The sequence below is a fragment of the Lepidochelys olivacea genome (genome assembly GCF_965140295.1).
Source record: "Lepidochelys olivacea isolate rLepOli2 genome assembly, chromosome: 19".
NCBI classification, from domain to species: Eukaryota; Metazoa; Chordata; order Testudines; family Cheloniidae; genus Lepidochelys; species Lepidochelys olivacea.
This window is the reverse complement of record NC_140429.1, coordinates 12,039,691-12,058,780: the sequence shown is the minus strand read 5'-3', so window position 1 is coordinate 12,058,780 and position 19,090 is coordinate 12,039,691. Positions and strand designations below refer to the sequence as shown.

The 19,090-nt window shown below is 52.0% G+C and overlaps 1 protein-coding gene across 2 annotated transcripts in view; it reads left to right on the top strand.

The window, feature by feature from the left end:
- Nucleotides 1-11,853: 11,853 nt before the first annotated feature.
- The window catches only part of LOC311533092 (mitochondrial peptide methionine sulfoxide reductase-like), a 43,294-nt gene continuing 36,057 nt past the window's right edge, over nt 11,854-19,090 (top strand). For both annotated transcript variants that reach the window (XM_084652201.1, XM_084652202.1), the window contains exon 1: nt 11,854-11,990. In XM_084652201.1, the coding sequence (XP_084508327.1) occupies nt 11,918-11,990 (73 nt within the window). In that variant the 5' untranslated portion in view covers nt 11,854-11,917. The remainder of the gene's footprint in view (nt 11,991-19,090) is intronic.

Below are 19,090 nucleotides of genomic sequence, written 5' to 3'. Positions count from 1 at the left end.
ATATGATGTGAGTTTGGTGGTCTCAGCCTAGTTCTTAGTGGGAGTTTGTCCATGTCCCTGAAACACCCCTGTAGAACTTGAGACAAGTTGGGGTGCGCAGCAGTCTCTGTTCTAGAGGGACCCAGGGTAAGAGCAGCAGGATTGCTGCAGGTCAGGACCGAGGGACATCAGTGAAGTGGATGTGAGAAGCCCAGGGGATGGAGATCAGGAATGTTGATAGAGAAAGGGGTCTGGGGGCAGGGCTTTCACAAGGCCTCTGTCCACCTTGCCTGCCTCTACCCAGTGCTACTAGCAGGGGGCCTGGGGGGAGGAGGTGGGGGTGGAGGGAGAGAGGCTGGAGAAAGGGTTGTTCCCAGAGTTCTGACTGCACAACAATAAATTGCTGCTTAAATTTAATCTTGGCGGTACCTGCCAGGCCAGGAGCTCTCCATGGTGCTGGCCTGGCTGGGCCCTTCCTGAAGCAGATGCGGTCACTAAGGAGCCAGCAGTGGTCATGAGCACTGGGCTCAGCAGATCAAGGTCCATAACCTCCATCTTTCTCTGATGGAGAGGGGTGAGGCTATGGGGCAGCCGGGAGACCAGTGGAAAGGGAGGGAAAGGAGAGGGGGTGGGGGGCAGAGCCATAGGGTGCAGGAAAGTGCACAGGGCCGGTTAATAGGCAGGCAGCAAAGGGGGAAGCAGGAGGTTCCTGGCCAATTCTACTGGCATTTTGTTTCATCCCTTTCAGTCTAATGGGCCCATTTTGCCCCATGGGGATCCAGGCCCTCCCCCGCCTCCCGCTCCCTGCAGCAAGGGAAGCTTCCCTTCTAGGCCCTGCTGCTCCCAGGGCCAGATGAAAGAATTTTGGGGCACTATGGAAATGGAGGCCCCCACCTTCCCTGGTCCCAGGGGGGTTGGGAAGCCCAAGGATGGGGTTGGGTGTGACATACAGCACCTAGCATAATGGGGCCCCAATCTAAGCTGTGGCCTCTAGGTGCTACTGGATTATTATTAATAATAATAATCAGACCTAACCTAGGCACTCATGCCTCGGTCACAGAGTACCCTTCTGTTCTAGATTTGGTGCATTCTTTGCACAGCTTTTTCTCTTCATTCACAGATCTGTGTCTTTATGTTGACCTGCCACTGCCTGAACAAAATATACCTAATGGCATATCAGAGGAGAGAAATTGATTCTCATCTGCAAAGCCAGATCTTCATGACTCGTTCCCTGCCACAGCCCCTTTCATGCATGTCTGAAGCAGGATAAAATCCCGCTGACACAAATTCACAACCAGCTTCACCTTAGAGGTAGCTTACGAGGCAGGGGCATTTTCTTAAGGGAGTCTTTGTCTCTCCTTCAAGTTGCTGAAGAAGAAACCCTGAGAACTGGAGTATTTCCCCTGAGTTCCCAGCCCCTCCATGCCACTCCCAATGTTGCTGAAAGACTAGGATACAGAGGTGCTGGATGTACAGGTATGGATACATAGAACAAGAGCATTTATAGTAATACCAGCGTATAGGCAGAATGGGATGTGTAGGATGCATCCAGAGAATTAGCGGTGTAGTATGAATATGGAAAGAGGGATGGATATTGTTCAGCTGAACAATAGGATCAGCAAGCCATTGTGGGGGGGGATGGTTTCAATAGGTTTCTTCCTTCTCCTACGTGCAAGATCCTGTATAGATAGAAGGCTGGGGGTAGAGCATGCAGGTCGATTAGGCTACACCGCATGGATAGGTCTCTGGAAGGGCTGTATAGCGGCAAGGCAGAGAAGAACAATGGAGGGGTAGGAGAAGAGGGGCAGAATGTCTGAGGGTGCAAAGAGGTTGTGGAGGCATCAGGGCAGAATGAACATGGGGACATAAAGTGAATATATAGGTATAGGCTGTGAATAGCCGGGATATGGACAAGGCACCCACAAATTACAGAGCACAAGGTGGTATAACATCCAACGACAATAAGACGCACATATGGAGAGAACTGGTTCCCTTTGGCTACCAAACCCATTCCTGACGGGTCCGTGAGTACAGGTGGCTATAGGTGTGTCTATAGGTATGCAGCTGCCCCTCCCCGTATGAAGATCTCCATAACCACCAGGTACCCATTTACCACTTGAAGCCAGATCAGAGCCCCTCCTGCATCAGCCCCTTCCCAGAAAAATCCCATTAGATTTCCCCCTCCCTTCCCACCCTGCTTTCCAAATTTTCCATCTAGTCATTGAAACAATAGGGCATTGCAGGACAGTGTATAGCCATTTCCCAACCCCCCCTCCGCAACCTCCCCACCCACTCCCCCTCCCCAACGCCCACTGCATCATAATTACCTTAATGTTTGAACTGCAGAACTCGCCAAGCTGCTGCTTTCCGGCAGAGAGAGAGGGGGAGAGAGGGAGAGCAGGAGAGAGGGAGGAGGCGGCTGGCATGCAGACAAATGAAGCCCAAGTGAGAGAGCGAGCTTAGCGGTGAGCTGATGGGTGACATACGGGGGTGTCAGTGTTGCCTTTCGAGCCAGAATGAGGCCACCGCCGTTGCTGGGTCCCACCCCACCACACACCCGCTTGATGTGTGTGTAAATTTAACCAGTTCGTGACAAGCAGCTGCCGGCAGTATCTTTTCTCTCACACCAAGCAAGACCCAGGCTGCAGTATTTGGGTCCTGAAGGGGAGGGGAAAAAGCAAAGAGGCTGCTGAAAGCTCTCTTGGCTCACATGCTACATGAGTTTCCCAGGTCTCAGTTCAAACACCATGGGATAGTGTATTCTCTCTGTCTGGATAAGCCTTTGGGGTATATCCCTGTTTACCAGGGGACTAAGTTTTTAATGAGCTTGCCCCTGCGAAAATGGTGATGTTATTATCATCACCTACAGGCCACAGATCTGGGCCCCATTGCGCTAGGTGCTGTACAAACATGGAGTGAGACAGTCCTTGTCTTGAAGAACGTACAGTCTAGATAGCCAAAGGGTGGGAGGGGAAACAGATGCAGAGCGGTACAGCGAATCACTCAAGGTCACACTGGCGGTCAGGGGAACAGCTAGGACTAGAACATGGGTCTCCTGGTGGTCAGTGATGTGCTCTGGATCATGTCAACCCTCAAAAGGATAGGGGTTGGGGAGAGAGATCTCTGTCCTATCCAGTAGGGAACAATACCACACCAACAGGAAGGTGGACTGGATCATCCTGGCCCTGATCTATAAAGTGTCTCAACATCTTTCCACTGATTCCAGTGGGTCTTCTTGGGTCGGGTACCTGTGAGAGTTTGTTTGTCTAGATTCAGTGGGCTGGTGTAAATCAGAGACACAGCAGATCCTCTCAACGCCATCCCACCAGGCAGTCCCGTATGCTTGGAAATAGAGAGCCCAAGAGCCCCTACTCCTTGTGACCATGCTGGATGCAATAAGATCGGTGTCCCAGAATGCATTGCTGTGGCCCCTGAGTTCTGGACGTGCCCAGGTGGCTCCATCCATTGTCTCAAGCTAAACCAACACCAAGGACCTGTTGTGCTGTCCCTGCTTAGGCACTGACCCAGAGCCCACTGAAATCAACCAGAGTCTTTCCATGGACCTTAATGGGATCAACCCCTTAGCACAGCTCCAGTCTCAGAGGCTCAGCCCTGGGCTAGCCCAGGGCGAGCTCCCTGTCTGCTGTTCGGGCCCCAGAGCTCTGAATGGAGGAGGAAGCCAGTTCTGCACCCACTTCCATGGCTCCCCAGTCCAGAGACTTGGAAAGGGGCTCTTATCACAAGGTTCAGCGGTTTGCTTGGGGGTGAATGCCTCAGAGTTGGGAGGCCTGTGTGAATTTTTGAGAATGCTCCTGCAGCTGGAGATGTGACCTCTGCACCTAGCTAGGCCAGGAATACAGGCTCACACCCCTCTCCTGATGGCTTCTGCTTCTGGCCTCAGCGGGAAGCAAACGAGCCAGCAGAAAAATTTTGATTTGATGGATCCCGAGCAGGGTTTGGTTCAGGTTTCCCAGGGAAGTTCCTGGTCTGTTCTTAGCTTTAGCGAAAGAGGGAGCTGAATCAAACTGCCCTCCTGTTTAGTTGTGTCTGCAACCTGATCCCAGCTTGGGCACTGCACTCTCAAGAAGGCTGAAGGAAAGCCCTAGATCACAAAATCCTGCTTCTGGGGGAAATGTAGAGCCAGATCGAAATGCATCCCACCTCAATCGGGATTTGCTCCTTCTCCTCACCCCCGACCCTCCGGAGACACTGGGAGTGGCTGGGTCTCAGGAGAAGGCAGAAGGGGAATGGAAAGGAAGAAAGAAAGGAGAGTGAAAAGGGAAGAAGGGAGGGGGAATGGAAGAGAGTCAGAGGTGCAAGATGGCAGCTTGATAAAGGCCCTAAATTGCTGTACGGTGCCCAGCCCAGGAATATATACGGTCCTCTGAGCCCAACACGCGTTTGCTCCTTCTGTGTTGCTTTCTGAGCACATTGTTTGTGACCTAAATTGCTTGCACTGGGATTTTAATTCATTCTCAGCTGCAATAATCACTTGAATTTAAGATTCTTCCTCCCCCCCCACCACCTAACACACACTTTTACCCTGCAATTTAATCCACAATGCAATTTCCCATTGATGGCTCCTTTAATGACACAGTTTCTCCCGCTACACAGCCTTCCCCCAGACCCCCCCTGCCGAGCGGCCTTTATGCTTTTCATGTCATTTCAATATTATTGGAGAATCTAATGAACTTGGAGCTGTCTGGCTTAGTTTCCATTGTGTGGGGCACTCCTCCGTTTCCTTCATCCCCTTCCCCCTCAACCGCTTTGTCTTTCCTTCCTTTTATTTTAAATTGATTTCTCGGTACCTCTCTCCGCACCCTGATTTTATTTATCTGCTTCTTTTCCTCATTTCTTTCTTTGTCCTTGGTTATAACAACGCTGGGGGTGTGGTGGGAGTGAAGGAAGGAGGAAGCATTTGCAAAGGAAGATAGGAATCTCAGAGTCCTCTGAGATCAATCCTGCACCCAAAGTTTCTGCTGCAATGGGGGTTGAGCCGGGTTCTGCTCTCAGCCCTGGTCGAAATCCAGAGTAAACTCAATGCAGACGCTCTGGATTTACATCAGGATCAGCCTCCTCCACTCTGCAACCACGTGTTTCTAATAAGAAAGGACTAGATCACTGTGGACACCCTGCGCTGATTCCCACGATAGTGTATAGCGAGGGCTCGTGCTGCTTCTGTTTTGCACCCTGGGTTTTGAGGCCCCGCCATAGTGTGGTATAGACGCTGGTATAAATAGTCCAGCCCTTTCAGCTGTCCAGCTTCTCCTCCCTTCTCCTGCTCTTCTCCCCTGGGCATTGCAACCAAACCCTGCAGTCAGCAAATACATTTTTAATGCCCTCTGCATCCTCTTACACCCGGGCTGACTCTCCGCTAATGGCAGGCACGCTCCCTTTGGGGACTGATCCAAAGCCTACTGGAGTCAGTGAAAACTCAGTGGCTTTGGGTCAGGCCCTAAGTCTAAAGCGGCCCATTGGGTGTGCAGAGGGGAGGGTGTCCATCTTTGTAGCTGGGTTGGTGTTTGTGGCATTGTGTGTGTGTATGTCTTGGAGAGGGGAAGGAATGGATGGGGCTGGCTGTGTGGAGCTGTAGGGTGTGTGTGTGTGTTTCTCTGACTGCGCTGGAGGCTTTGTATGTGTCTGTGTGTGACTGGGAGCATGCACAACACGAGAGTGTCTCTGTCTCCAAGGGTGTGCAGCTGTGTGTGTTAATAGCGAGTGTCCCAATTTCATTCCCTCGCCAGCCTCCAGCTCTCCGTGGGGCTGGCTGGGGTGTGGTAAGCGGAGATCCCAGCTCTCCGTGGGGTCGGCTGGGGTGTGGTGAGTGGCGATCCCAGCTCTCGGGGGGCTGGCTGGGTCTTAGAGCCCCCACCTCTCCATGGGGCTGGCTGGGGTGTGGGGGTGGGGGCATGCCCAGAGTCCAGAGAGATGGCTGGAGTGGAGCGCTGATGTCAGTTCTCCCCATTCTATGTTCTGCCACTGAATTGCTGAGCAGGAATGTTGGGCCGTCGCCCTGCAGCACCACCTGGGTAGCTCGTGGCAACCTAAGCGATTGCTCCCACTTACGCCAGGGCTGTGTTTGGCCCACTCTCCCCATGCACCAGCTGGGACTTGTCTTTTCAAGGCTTTGGGCTTCTTCTCCAAGATTTCATTTAATTTCTAAAAAAAGAATTAAATGGAAACAAAGGCGTTACACATGCAATTAATAGAGCACATGGGGAAGAAAGAGAGAAGCTGCGCCGGGGTCTCTCTCTCCATCAGCAGAGTGTTATTAAGCACTCACAAAGAAACCTTATTAATCGCCTTTCGACATCAAGTAGGAAATTATAGGACACGGTTACACTCATTCATTCAGGTGACAACCCAGCCTGGGCCACCAAGCGCAACTGTTGCGGGGAAATTCAACAAAGAGGAGAGAAAAAAAGAGGGCAGGTTTATACAACAGCCTGGGTTCAATGGCTGTTGTCTGAGCAACACTGTGCCCTGGAGTTGAAACACGGGCGGGGAAAGTGAGGCAGGGATGGCATGAGCACAGTCATGCTGGGAGGAAGCTCCCCCATCAGGGCACTGCTGGGAGGAAGTTCCCCACCATAGGGCACTGCTGTGGCAAAGCTTGCATTGCTTAGGTCAGTCACTGGCATGGCACTGCTGGGAGGAAGTGTGCCACACGAGGGCACCGCTGGGAGGAAGCTCACGCTGCTGGAGCGCTAGCTGGCATTGCCAGGATACGGTTGTGGGGGGAGCTGGCATTAGATTAAAATTGTTCTTGGTACCAGTGATGGCTAGTAGAAAATAAGTCGTGCATGGTTGTGGGGGCAGAGGGGGAGCTCTGTAGGGCTTGAATGGTAAGATAAGGAAGCCAACAGCAAAGCCGGACTGGGGAGGCAACAGGGCAGGAGGCCAAGAGGGAGGGACAAGGACTAGAGGCTGAGAGGGAGTTTGAACCGGACTGGGAATTAATGGGTTACGAAATCCGGAGAAGGAAACAAAACTGCTGACACTAAAGTCCAAGGGTAACCTCTGTCTGGCTGAGCTGCTGGGTAAGAGCATTGGGGAACTCAGCCCTACCCCTTCAGATCATGGCCTCGTTGATGATTGAAAAGTGCCCGGGGATGGTTACTGAGTCTCCAGGCTCTATGTTTTTGCTTGCTGGAGAGTGAAGCTGAACAGCTGCTGGTGCCCTCCTGATAGTGATCACTGGTGGGAGGCCTAGGTGGGAATCAAACCTTCCCCCTATGGGATAAAGCACTAAATCCTTCCCAGAATACCCCTGCCTCCCCCCAGAATCCTGCTCCTGACTGGTCACGGGGTCGGTGAGATGCTGCTGCTTCCCCACAATGGGTCCTGGACAGAGCATTTCCAAGCTCAGCCCCCAGGGGGCAGCCAGTCCCTGGCACGAGGTCCTGAAGCAGCCACCAAGGGATGCCAGTTAGGACTTGATCACACAAGGTGCTGAGATCCCGTAGGCATGAAAGCGGCACTTCGGGCCAGGCCTGGTTCTCAGGTCAAAGCAGGCCCCACTGGGGACTACAGGTGCGCAGCATCCTACAGGATCAAGCCCTTAGAACCATTGTCACTTTGTGGTGTGGACACCTGGCTAGCAAAAACTCAACTGAGACCCACCCAACTTGTTTCACATCAGTCACCAACCAGGCATCAGATGGGTGTGATTTTTGCTCACTACTTTTCTGGGCTAGATTGGTGCATCTGAGCCAGCCAGACCCACTGGGAATGAGTTGCCAGTGTTTGAGAGGGTATTGTTTTTTAGGGAAATTACACATTTAAATCATTTGATGTAGGGGGGAAATTTGAGCTGCAAAATTTACATTAAAAAAACCTCAGTGGCACCAAATGTATTTTTATTTTTATTTTATTTTATTTATCTGCTTCTAAAGAATCAAGGATCTAGGAATAATCCTTGTAGGTTTGCATTAGAGCAAACAGATGCTTTCAGTCTTAATGGCTTTTACTTAGATTAAAAGAACAACAGCACAAGAAAGAACGAATGTAAAGTCTCCATGAATGAGAAAGCACAGTGTGGGCTTCTGTAACTGCTCTGAAATGAATGCAACACTGCTGTCGGACTCTGCAGCCAGCAGAGAGAGTTCTTAGTGGTTTAAAGGTGCAAGACACAGAAACAGAATCCTAACCATTACTTGGCTAAATACAGCATCATTAGAGTAAATTATTTTGGGATAAGCCCGGTGCACTGAAATTCTGCCAGGATCCACCAATTGTTGTTTTTTTGTAGCTCCAGAAGTCCCTGGTATCTCGCCTGTTGGGAATGGGTGTTAAAACAGAGCAGTTTCTTTTCCACCAAAACACGAACAGATCTCTGTTTATTTTGACTGGACCTCATCTGGTATTTGATACATGGGCTAGGAATTAAATTAAGGCCACGTTTAGTCTGACATGCCAGAGGCTGATTTTAAAGAGAAGCTGATGCTTAATGAGGGGAAATTATTAATTTTAAGTGCCATCCATGCAGAGGACCCAAAGTCCTTCACAAACATGAATTAAACTCACACTACCCGGGGAGGTAGGTAGCTGATCTAATCCCTTGCAAAGAATCTAGATTAGTTCTAATCTACCCATAGATCACTGGACGTGGGTATGTTGTCCCCATTTTACGTGGGAGGAGCTGAGGCCCAACGAGAAGTGACTTGCCCAATGCCAAGCAGAAAGACAGAGGAAGAGGAGGGGGACAGAACACAGGAGTCCTGGCTCCTTGCTCTAACCATTAGGTAACACCGCTTCTCTGTTCAGTTGCTAGAGCAGGTTTCATTAGTTAGACCAGCTCGCTAGTAAACTGCTTTTGAAAGTGCTAAGCACTGTGTCTATCTTTGGCACCTTCCCTTCCCTCCACCTTCCCAGCAGGGATATGGGCATGTCAAGCAGGCTCTTTGTTCCTTCAGAGTCTATCTGCAGCTCCTTCTGCTGCTTCTTCCTCCACCTCACATCATAATCCTCTGCTGGTGACATCACTGTTGGTTGCCATGGAGATGATTATGTCACCAACACAGGCTTATGATTACTTCAGTAGGCCGCCAGAGCAGACAGGCTCATTTAAAAGAGGACATTTGAGCCATAAGCCCTTCTCCTGGGTTAGGACCAGCGTGTGGATTTATACCAATCAACCATTCTCTGAGCATGCATACAAATAACAGGAAGCAGGTTTATGTCATGCCTTCCTATACAATCTAACATTACTACATCCCGCCCCCAAGAAAGTGCTAAACTGCATGCAGAATATATGAGTAAATACCCTGATACGGTGCTATAGCATACAGATGTCAGGAAGATGTCACAGATTTTTGGTCAAGAGGCAAAAATGCTGGCTGAGTTCCCATCCTGGCTTGGACACTGACTAGCTGTGGGAGCTCAGGCAGATCACCTTCTTTCTCTGTGCCTCAGTTGCACCATCTGTGAAATGGGAACGGTGATCCTGCCTGTCTGCACTGTGAGGAATAATTACATAATGCTCATTACCCTCCCACGAACACATGACGCTCTGCATAGGCGCTATTGTAACTCTCTGGTGAGCGTGTGATATGAGACCCCCTCTGGGCCCATCCTCAGAGGATATGAGATTTTTTTCAGTCCCTAGCTACACAGCTTTGGCTCTTTAGTTCATGCTTTTAGCTTTGGAGGTCCCCAGTGAGTTGGCCAACAGGGCAGCCATCATCACACGATCATTCTTAGTAATACCTCCAGCAGTGTGCTTGAAATTGAAAAGCATAGCTCTGTGACGCATGGCTAGAAAGGGTTAAACATCCTGCAAAATAAACAACCCTCAAAAGACATGCGGGGAGAGAATGTTTGTGTTTCTGTGTATTTACATGTGTATGAGTAGGGTCGACAATGTAATCAACAGTCCCTGTCTATGCTCTATTCTGATAATTCAGAGGTCAAAAGAACATCCTATCATTTAAATGAATTGTAAACGCATGATATCTCAGGATTCATCTCTCTTTGAAATGTACAGCAAATAATCTGTGAATGGTGGAGGAACAAGCAAATTGCCTTATGTTAATTCTATAGCTAAGTACCAGTCATGGACCTCCTTCAAAGTCATGCTAATAACCTTTTGAACGCCAACTCGTCAAAAGACATGAAATTGTATAAAAGATCCTTGGATCCTGATTCTGTCATCTCAGATCTGCTTAGGCTTCATCAGGGGAAGTTTGAGTCGCAAGACTGAGGTCCCAGTTATGCTGGTATGCCCTGAATATGATATTTGGACATTGGACTATAACCTATCAACTATTTCTGAAAGAACTCTTTGCAACTACAAAGCTCACCATCTCTGCTATGAATCTGAACCTCAATGAATTAAACTCATGTCTGTACGTATATTGATTTTGTAACCATATTCTCTTTTGTTTTTTAATAAATATTAGTGTAGTTAATAAGAATTGTCTGTAGCATATATTTGGGTAAGGTCTGGAATATTCAATAACCTGGGAGGTAATGTGTCTGATCCTTTGGGATTTCTTTTCTATGATGAAATGAGATTTTCAGAAATCATCAAATTTGACTCAGGTATCTGGATGGAGGCCTGATGCTGGATCACTTTAAGGGAACTGTGTTGTTTGGACTTCTGAGAAACCGGTAAGGTAATAAAGAAGCTGTTTGATGCTGTCTGGGTAAATCTAAGTATTGGAATATCCACCAGCTTTTGGGGGATTGTCTACCCCATTCTTTGCAATTCACCCTAATTGAGTGACCACAGCTGGCTCCCCACCCCAGTCACAAGCTCAATGAAAAACAGAATATATTTGAATCTAAGGCTCTTCAGACTGAGATGCTCATAAGTGACCTGTGATGGGGGGGGGGGGGGGGGCGCAACTTGAGACTCTTGAAAGGGATTGTCAAACAACACTGGACATCCACCTCTGAAAATCAGGCCCCCCTAAGGTGTCTCAAGTTAGCCATCCAAACCATGAGGCTGCAAATATTACTAGTCATTTTTGAAAATCTCATCTGAGCCCATAGCCTCATGGGCCTGGAAATTCCTCACCCTTCTGAAGGAGGGGGTGTGACCAGAGCTGATCAGGTTTTTTCATCTGAAAATGCCGATGCATCAAAACCAAAACTGTTTGCAGGAAAGAGTGGGGTTCGGTGAAGGGTTTTATTCTTGGCATTTTGGGGGGGAAATAAAAAAGTTTTGACATTGCTGAAAGGTTTTGTTTCTAAATGAAAAAACGCCTACTTGTTCACTTTGAAGCGACTTTTCAGTTCAAAATCGAAGTGAATTACAGTAAAAATTTAAAAAAATTGGTCAACATCGAAACATTTCAAAAGGATCAAAACAAAACATTTTGATTGACCGAAACCAATGTATTTCTTCAGATTTTCCGTTGGTGAAGATTTCCCAGGATTTTTACTTTTTGTCTCAATTCAGGAGCATTTTTCTATATCATGAAAGTCTCTGCTTCTGACCCAGTTCTAGGGATGACTCAACAAATCGCCCCAAGTCAGGGTGATACCCTGCACCCCTAGACTCTGATCCTGCCATCAGATCCATGCCCAACCCCAAGGATCCACCCACCTGGATCCAGGGCCAGGATTGGGGCCCTATGCTGCATGGGCCCCCTAGGATCTTTGTATGGACTTCATGAGCTTCCCTTCCTCCCCCACTCCCCCCCCCCCCGCTAATTTCTGCAAATCTTAAGCAGCAGAGATCCTCGGTTGCATTGCATCTCCCCCAGTGACACACCTTAGGGGGAGAAAACACAGTGCATCAGCTAGATTCGTTGTGCAAATCCACGCTCCTTCCTCAGAGTTTTCCATGGGGCCCCCTAACCCCGCCCCCCGGTGCTAGCTCCTCCCCTGGCCACGCCCACCGGGTTAGGAAGTTGCTGGCTAGTTAGTTGCACGCGGAGGCTGGACAAGGGGCAGCCCGGTCACCTGCGCGCAGCTTTGCCTGGCTGCAGCCATGCCGGGCAAAACCGCGCTCCCCAGCCGGGAGGAAGCGCTTCCAGGCAGAGCGCAGAGACTCACCGTGTCAGGTACCTTCCACGTGGGCTGCTGTGAGGGGAGGGGTGTCAGTATTGGGGGCCAGTTGTATATGGGAGCAGGGAGAGGGAAAGGAAATTCTCCTCCTCCTGTCTTGCAAGGCTGGCTCCTCCAGGGGGTAATAAGGAGGTGCAAGCTGTGACCTGGGGGCCCAGGGGCGGATGTGGGCTCAGGGAGGCAGGCTGGGGGGTGCGAGGGGAGTGTAAAGGCCAAGGCATGGCTGGTGGGTGTGGCTATGTGTTAAGGGCCTTGTTGTCTCAAGTTCACACTCTATGGCTGGGAAGTGGATCTTGGGGAGCAGGGGCTTCCTTCCATGCCCCCCTCCCTCCAGACTTATTCACTCAGCCCAGTCCTGTGTGGAAGGAGGTGTGTGTGTGTGGGGGGGTGCTTGTGATGTTCTTTTAAAGATACACTGCCCTTCCCCAACAAGTGCCCCCCCAACACACACACACACAGTCCCCCGTCCATTGATTGCAGGGTTGTGGTGCTTGAGTGCACATATTTATACTTACAGGCAGCTCCAGACTTCCCTTTGTCTTTGAGGAGTGGGCTCCAGGAGGGGAGGGGGTTAGTATGACTTTGTGCAACACGTTTCATCTTTGTAAGCAAATGGGTGCACCGAGTTGCAGGGCCTCAGCTGATAGGCCTGGTAATGTTTGTTGGGGTTGGGGGGAGATATCCCTGCTCTCCTGCTAAGAGGTGGGGTTTCAGAGCCCCTTCCACTTCCAAAGATATGGGCCAGACAGTGTCTTAGCACTGTGTCTCCTATTCTCTGGTCTGGTTTAAAGGTGACTTGAAAATAACTAGGGCCCTGTTGTATTGGACCCCTGAACTCAGGCAGAGCCCACTGGCTTTGCAGTCTCTGCCCGCACAGACCAGATTCCAGGCCTAGCCTTGCGCTGGGTCCCTTCACTGTTTAGGGGTAGCCTTAAACAGTGAAACCCAAGGCAAACACACGGGAGCCTCAGAGCCCAGCTCAACTGACTCAGGCTCCTGCAGCTGGGCCAAAAATAGTAGGGTTGGCATTTGGGCTCAGGCTGGAGCCTGGCCTCACAAACCCAGTGACGGGAGAGGGTCTTGGAGCCCAGGTGCTACGCTGCAGCTTTTAGCTCTGGGTCAGTTGATTCCGGCTCGGAGATTCACTGCCATAGTTTGGGGTTGGTTTGGGTTTTTTGCTGTGTAGACGCCCTTTAGGTGTCCCTCCCTTTTTTTATGATGATGGTTTATTATTGGTATTCCTGTAATGTAGGGGTGGCCTAACTGTGGCTCCCGCTGTGGGAGGGAGCTTGGGACCTCTGCCTTGCAGCAGGGTGGTGGGGTAGGGGCTTCTGCCCAGTAGGGATGTGGGAGTCTCAGGGCTTTAGCCCCACAAGACGTGCCTGTCAGGGCTTCAGCAGGAGCAGGACTGAAACCCCGAGCCCCAGTAGGCATATCCTGAGGGGCTGAAGGCCCGACTCCCGGTAGGTGCGCCCCGGCTCTCAAACTTCTGAAGGTTGTCATATGCGACTCGGTGGGTCAGTAAGTTTGGCCACCCAGCTGTGTACATATGTAGATGTTGGGAAGTTGTTGACTGCATGTCATGTGCTCGTCCCACAATTCTGTTCACCCACGTCAGGTATCCCACTACACTTTGCAAAGCTGAAGTCAGCTTTGGCATTAGAAATAGGAAACGTGTCAAAAGACAAGAGGCATGAATGGTGTGTCCTTGCCCTGGCTGGGAAGTACCTCTGCACCCAGCTGCTTTGGAGTGTGGTAAACAAGAGAGAAGGAATTGGTAGGAACCTGTGGGTTGGATCATGGGGGCAGCATAAAGTGCTTTTATCTTGTAAGCAACCTGGTTATAAAGGGTGGATCTTCAAAGCAAACCTACTGTGTGAGGTGAACATGCTGCAAGGTCAGAATTGCTTCCGGAACATGCTGCATGTCCCCTTTTCTGTATCGTGCTGGTTAGTCGGCGGTAAATTGGCTACGCTGGTTATTTGGTCTCATGAACATTTTAATTATTGAACTGTGAGTGCAGTCAGCTACGTGAGTAGCGTTGTACAAACAGAAGAAAAAGATGATCCCTGCCCCCAAGGAGCCTGCAATCCAGCATGTAACCCTGCATGGGGGAGTCTCCACTGCAGGAGGGTTGTACGGTAATCATCAATATTCCTGTTGTGACCTAACTCTGGATCAGTTGTATGCCAGCTCAGAAAGTCTGGCCACGCACACTCCTGCTCCCCCCCGCTTTTCTCCTGATGATGTACAAAGAAGGTCTGCAGAGGAGGTTTTGTTTTGTTTTTTGTGGGTGGTTTTTTTAAACACTAAAAATTCAGGTCTTATCTACTCCTGGAAGACTCTGTGGATGACTGGACATCTGGTGTGTCATGCAAGAGAAGGGATGTGAGGCTTTTCTTTTGATTCTTGTAAAAATATTTTGTTTAACTCCAATGCCTTAGAAAAAGTGTGAGAAATTCATCATCCCTATCTTTTCAGAGAGAGCTCACCAATTCCAGCTCTATGCCATTAAATGAGTCCTCCAGAGAAGACCCGATTTGCCATTCCTGATATTTCTAGGGTAGAAAGCAAGCAGGAAAGAAAAAAAATCCCTGTTTTTTAAAAGAACAATTCTGACTGCTTCCAACATAAGCAAAACAGGTGCACAAGACCATGTAACTTTCTCTGCAGGGCCCCTTTAAGAAATGCCCCAAGGGACTGGGCTTTGTGAGCTGCTGGCCCATAAGATTGCCATGCAAAGAATTGTCAGGGGGAAGGGGTTCCCAGTTACCTTCCAGTGGCGGATTAGCCACTGGGCCAACAGGGCCCGTGTCTAGGGGCCCTGGCCAATTGTGGGGCTCCTGGAAAAATGGGTGGCCCCGCACACCGACCTACTCGGCGCTCCTGCCGGGGAGTGGGGTCAGGGTTTGGGGGCTTGCCCCACTCTGCCCACCTGGCGCTCCTGCCAGGGACAGGGGCGCACCAGGTGGGGCAGGGCAAGCCCTGGCAGCAACCCGGGGGACAACGACATGACTGCAGGCAGAAGGAGTGGGGCAGAGGCCCCCAATTGCTCTGGCTCAGGGCCTCACAACCCCTAATGCTCCTCTGATTCCTTCATTCACTCCGGCGCCCCATGACCCAGCTGCTAGCCATTTTTCTCCTGATGCACACTGGGAATTCAAACAGATCCTAGGGCTGAAAGGATCAAGCAGTGGGGCTCTGATTTAGCGGCTGGGGCAGGGAGAGACGGCAAGATTTGAAACGTGCCTGGCTTACGTAAAATGAGGCGGTTGCATTTGGCGTGGACTCGATAGAGTCATCTCACTGACGCCTCCCCCACAGAAGCCTTGGGGTGGCCCTGTGATCCTGGCAGGATCAGTTCGGTGTGTGCCAGTAGCAGCTAGAGGTCCCAGCTGAGGTGGGCCCCGTTGCGCTAGGTACTGTACATACAGATTGAGGGAGCGTCTCTGCCCTGCAAAGAGACAAGGCAGACAAAGGGTGGGAGGAAGAAAGGGGGAATTGACCCAGCACGATTCAGTGACTTGCCCGCAGTCACACAATGAGACTGGCAGAGCTGGGAGTTAAACCCAGATCTCCTGACTGCCAGTCCAGTGCCCACCTTCCATATACATTGCTGGGGAGACTTGTGAACACTTACTGTCAGTGGGCTGGCTTGGCATCCTGGCTCTCAAAACGCCCTCCTGTCCTCGTGTGGCTTGGCTGCGCCATTCTTCACTTCCCGTCCTAAATTGCTGTGTGCAGTCAGACTGCTGCCACCACGGTGATGGGGGCGGGAGGGGATGCCTGGGGCTGTTTCTATACCAGAGCCGTAGGGGAAAGACGCAGTGTGAGCTCCTCATCCCTGGGCCGGAGCGGGCGAGCCACAGGGCCCTGCTGAGGCTTTTGACAACAACGGGAGAGCGATGAGTCTTGTTCATATCGTGTGCCTGGTAGGATGAACGCTGCCCCCACTCTCCTTTTATTGCCCTTTCCCGGCTTTCTCGTAGGCTAGGCAAGAAAGCTGGCAGGCAGGCCAGGAGTCCAGGCCTTGCTGAGTCACTCGGCTCTGGCTTCGTCCCAGAGCGAAAAGCTCCCTTTTCTAGTGCTAGGATCTGCTTGGAAAACCGATGCTTCTGGCACTCGGGTGCCCCCCAGAACAGCCCTCCTCTCCAGGGCAGGGCCGTAGCTAGGAGTCTACCCTTGCACCTGTTCCATTGCCTGCAGCCTTCCCTGCATCAGACCTGCCAGGGCCCAGGGCAGCCAGGAATCTAACAATGAAAGGCCTGATTGGAGAGGAAAAGCCCCAACGCTGGCTACCGCCCCCAGGAAATTACAGATCAGCCTTTGCTAGTGTAATTAGCAAAGGCTGATCTGGGTGACATGGGCCAGGGTCCCATGTGGCCAGTGCCAGTGTTCATTCTTGTGCCGCTGGGCCCCCGGCCAGAGCTGGAGAAGAGAGAGCAGCGCTGAATCTGGTTGTTTCCCTGGCGCCTTCCCGGGGGTGCCCCATGGGGGAAGAGGGTTCTGCGTGGTGAGTGGTTGGCTGCTGGGCCCTGGCTGAGACCCACTGAAACTCATTTCACATATCAGCCCCATTGGCTGGTAACCGCCCTGGGCTGCTAATGAGCTGGGGGTTGGGAGCCGGGTGTGGTATGGGGGAGCCCAGCGGGAGGGGAGGGCAAAGGTGGCTGTGTGCCCAGCTGCTGCCTGTGCAGGGGGGTGTGGTGGGACCCTGGTGGGAGTGAGAGCATCCCGGGGCGTCCTTTGACTTCCAGTAGCTTCCCTGGGGACAGCTCTGCAGCCTGAAGTGCTACAGATATGCCCTGCTCCCCTCTCCCCCCACGAGTGCAGGCCCTCTTACGGCAGCCTTACATTCCTCCTGTGCCAGGGACTTCTCTGCCTTGGACTCTGTCCACAGCTGGTGATCTGTCTGGGGCCAGCACCACAATCCATCTGACCAGCTCCCTGTCCCGTTAGCAGCCCCACCGGGCCATCCGCTTTCCCCCTCCCTCACTGTGAGGGAAGGATCCTGAATTCCCACCCACAAGTGCCCTGTGGCTTATCCATGGGGGAGACCTGTGGGGGACAAGTGCTGGCTGTGTGGGGCAGGAGCAGAGCCAGTCAGCCCCATGGGGAGGCATGGCTGGGGCAGAGCGGGGCGGGGGTCGGAGAAAGCAAGGCCATGGCCAGAAGTGGTTCTTTGGCCCTATATGCAATCCCCTCCCTAGTAGGTTAGGGAGAGGGGGCTCTCCCCCACGTTTGTACCCTCCCAAAGGCTCTGGGGGTCTGGGAACCCAGTGACCGGCTCCGCAGTGGATTGTCAAGACAGCATATCTGGGGGGAAGGAACCGGCAGGATGCTCCCGGCTGCGCTGATCCCTGGGGTGTGTGTCCCACTGAAGCCCCCCTGCGCGGTGGGGCCTGTCCGATGTGCCTTGTACTGTTAGCTCACCCTGAGCGTCCATGCAACAGAGGCTGCTTCCTGTGTCCTCCTCCTACCCCCACCCCTTCGCGCTCAGTCACCCCCTGTTTGTATTCTAGGCTTGTGCCGAGGGCTGTGCTGCGGAATGAGGCCCCGCCGCCAACAGGGCTCCCATCACGCTGATGGGAGGAGAGGAGGGTGGGCTGTGCTTGCCATGGCAACAGATGGTGTTGCTAGGATACAGCAGAGGAATGAAAGGATGAGAGGGATGCCCAGAAGCCTTCCTCCCTGCCCCCTCCGCCATCTCCTCCCCAGTGCTCCCCAAGTGTCTGTGGAACAAGACCATTCAGGAGACTTGGCAAGCCCAGCCGATGGGCTCTGCCAGGCTGAGGGATGGTGGGAGCACAAGGGGGGGAGGGTGTACGAGAGAGCCACCAGGGGGTGCTGCCCACCAGTGCCCGTGGAGCCCTATTGTTGTGGTTTTCTGGGGGAACGGGCCCCTGTGCCGATGTGGCATCTGGCTCTGTTCGGTGCATGAAATGGGTGCTACATGTGGGGGACAATAGGACACTGGAGCTTGGCCGCGCCCCCGAGGGGCAGGGTGGGGGGTTGCAGGTTAACGATGCCCAGAGGCCATTCCTAAAGCGTCAGGGGGCGGTTCTAAAACTGTGCCCTTCCCCCACGTGTCCGGGCGCGTCTCCCAGGCCCCGGGTGATCTCTGTCCCCTTGCAAGCGAGGTGGCTTTGATTTCTTCACTTGAGATGTTGGCGGCGTGCCCTGGGACTGTGTCTCTGTCCCAGGTGTGAGGGTGCTTGGCCTCCTACCCCAGTAGGCTATTCAGATTATTACTATCTGTTTGTATTGCAGTAGCGTTAGAAAGGCCAGTCATGGACCCGGGCCTCAGTGTGCTGGGCGCTGCACGCTGTTTATTAGATGTCTCACCCATGTGCCTCGCAGCTCCAGTCCTGGACCAGGAATCTGTTGTACTAGGGCCGCACAAATGCAGAACCAGAAGAGCTTAATGATATATGCGTGAGATGAGATGGCAGGTGCAGACAGGCAGGGGGCACAAGGAAAGAAACCCTTAGGAACTGGTGTCAGGGCCTGGCACAACTAGGGCACAAAGGGGCATTGGCCCGTGCTGGCAAACAGGGAACCAGCATCGACGCTGATGCGTGCAGAGCTGGTCAAGGTGAAGCTTCACATCGGGGCTGCTACGCTAGGCATTAAGATGCAGGGTACTCGCTAACATGTCCCGTTGACAGCCTCCCTCCAATCCTGGTCAAGACGGACTGTTTTGCTGGGAGGCTTTGGCTATGTTGCCCTGTTGCTTTCTTTGCCCGAGGAGTTTGCCCATCTGCAAATGCTGACTGTGAACTTCCTCCCCCACATCCCAGGAGGTAGGCAAGGCTTAACCTGGCTTGTGTATAATGTGATCTTAGGTCGCTGGTGAGCTTATTAATAATACATACGTTATAATTAGAGGGGAAATGTGGCCTGGTGAAAGGAGCACTGGATTGGGTCTCAGGAGACGTGGGTTCTGATCCCAGCTCTGCCACTGGCCTGCTGGATGACCTTGGGCAAGTCACATCCCCCGCCTTGGTGCCTCAGTTTCCCCATCAGTAAAATGCAGATAATGACTTAACTATGCTGAAGATCCCCAGCTAGGAGCCCCAGCCTGGCATGTGTCAAA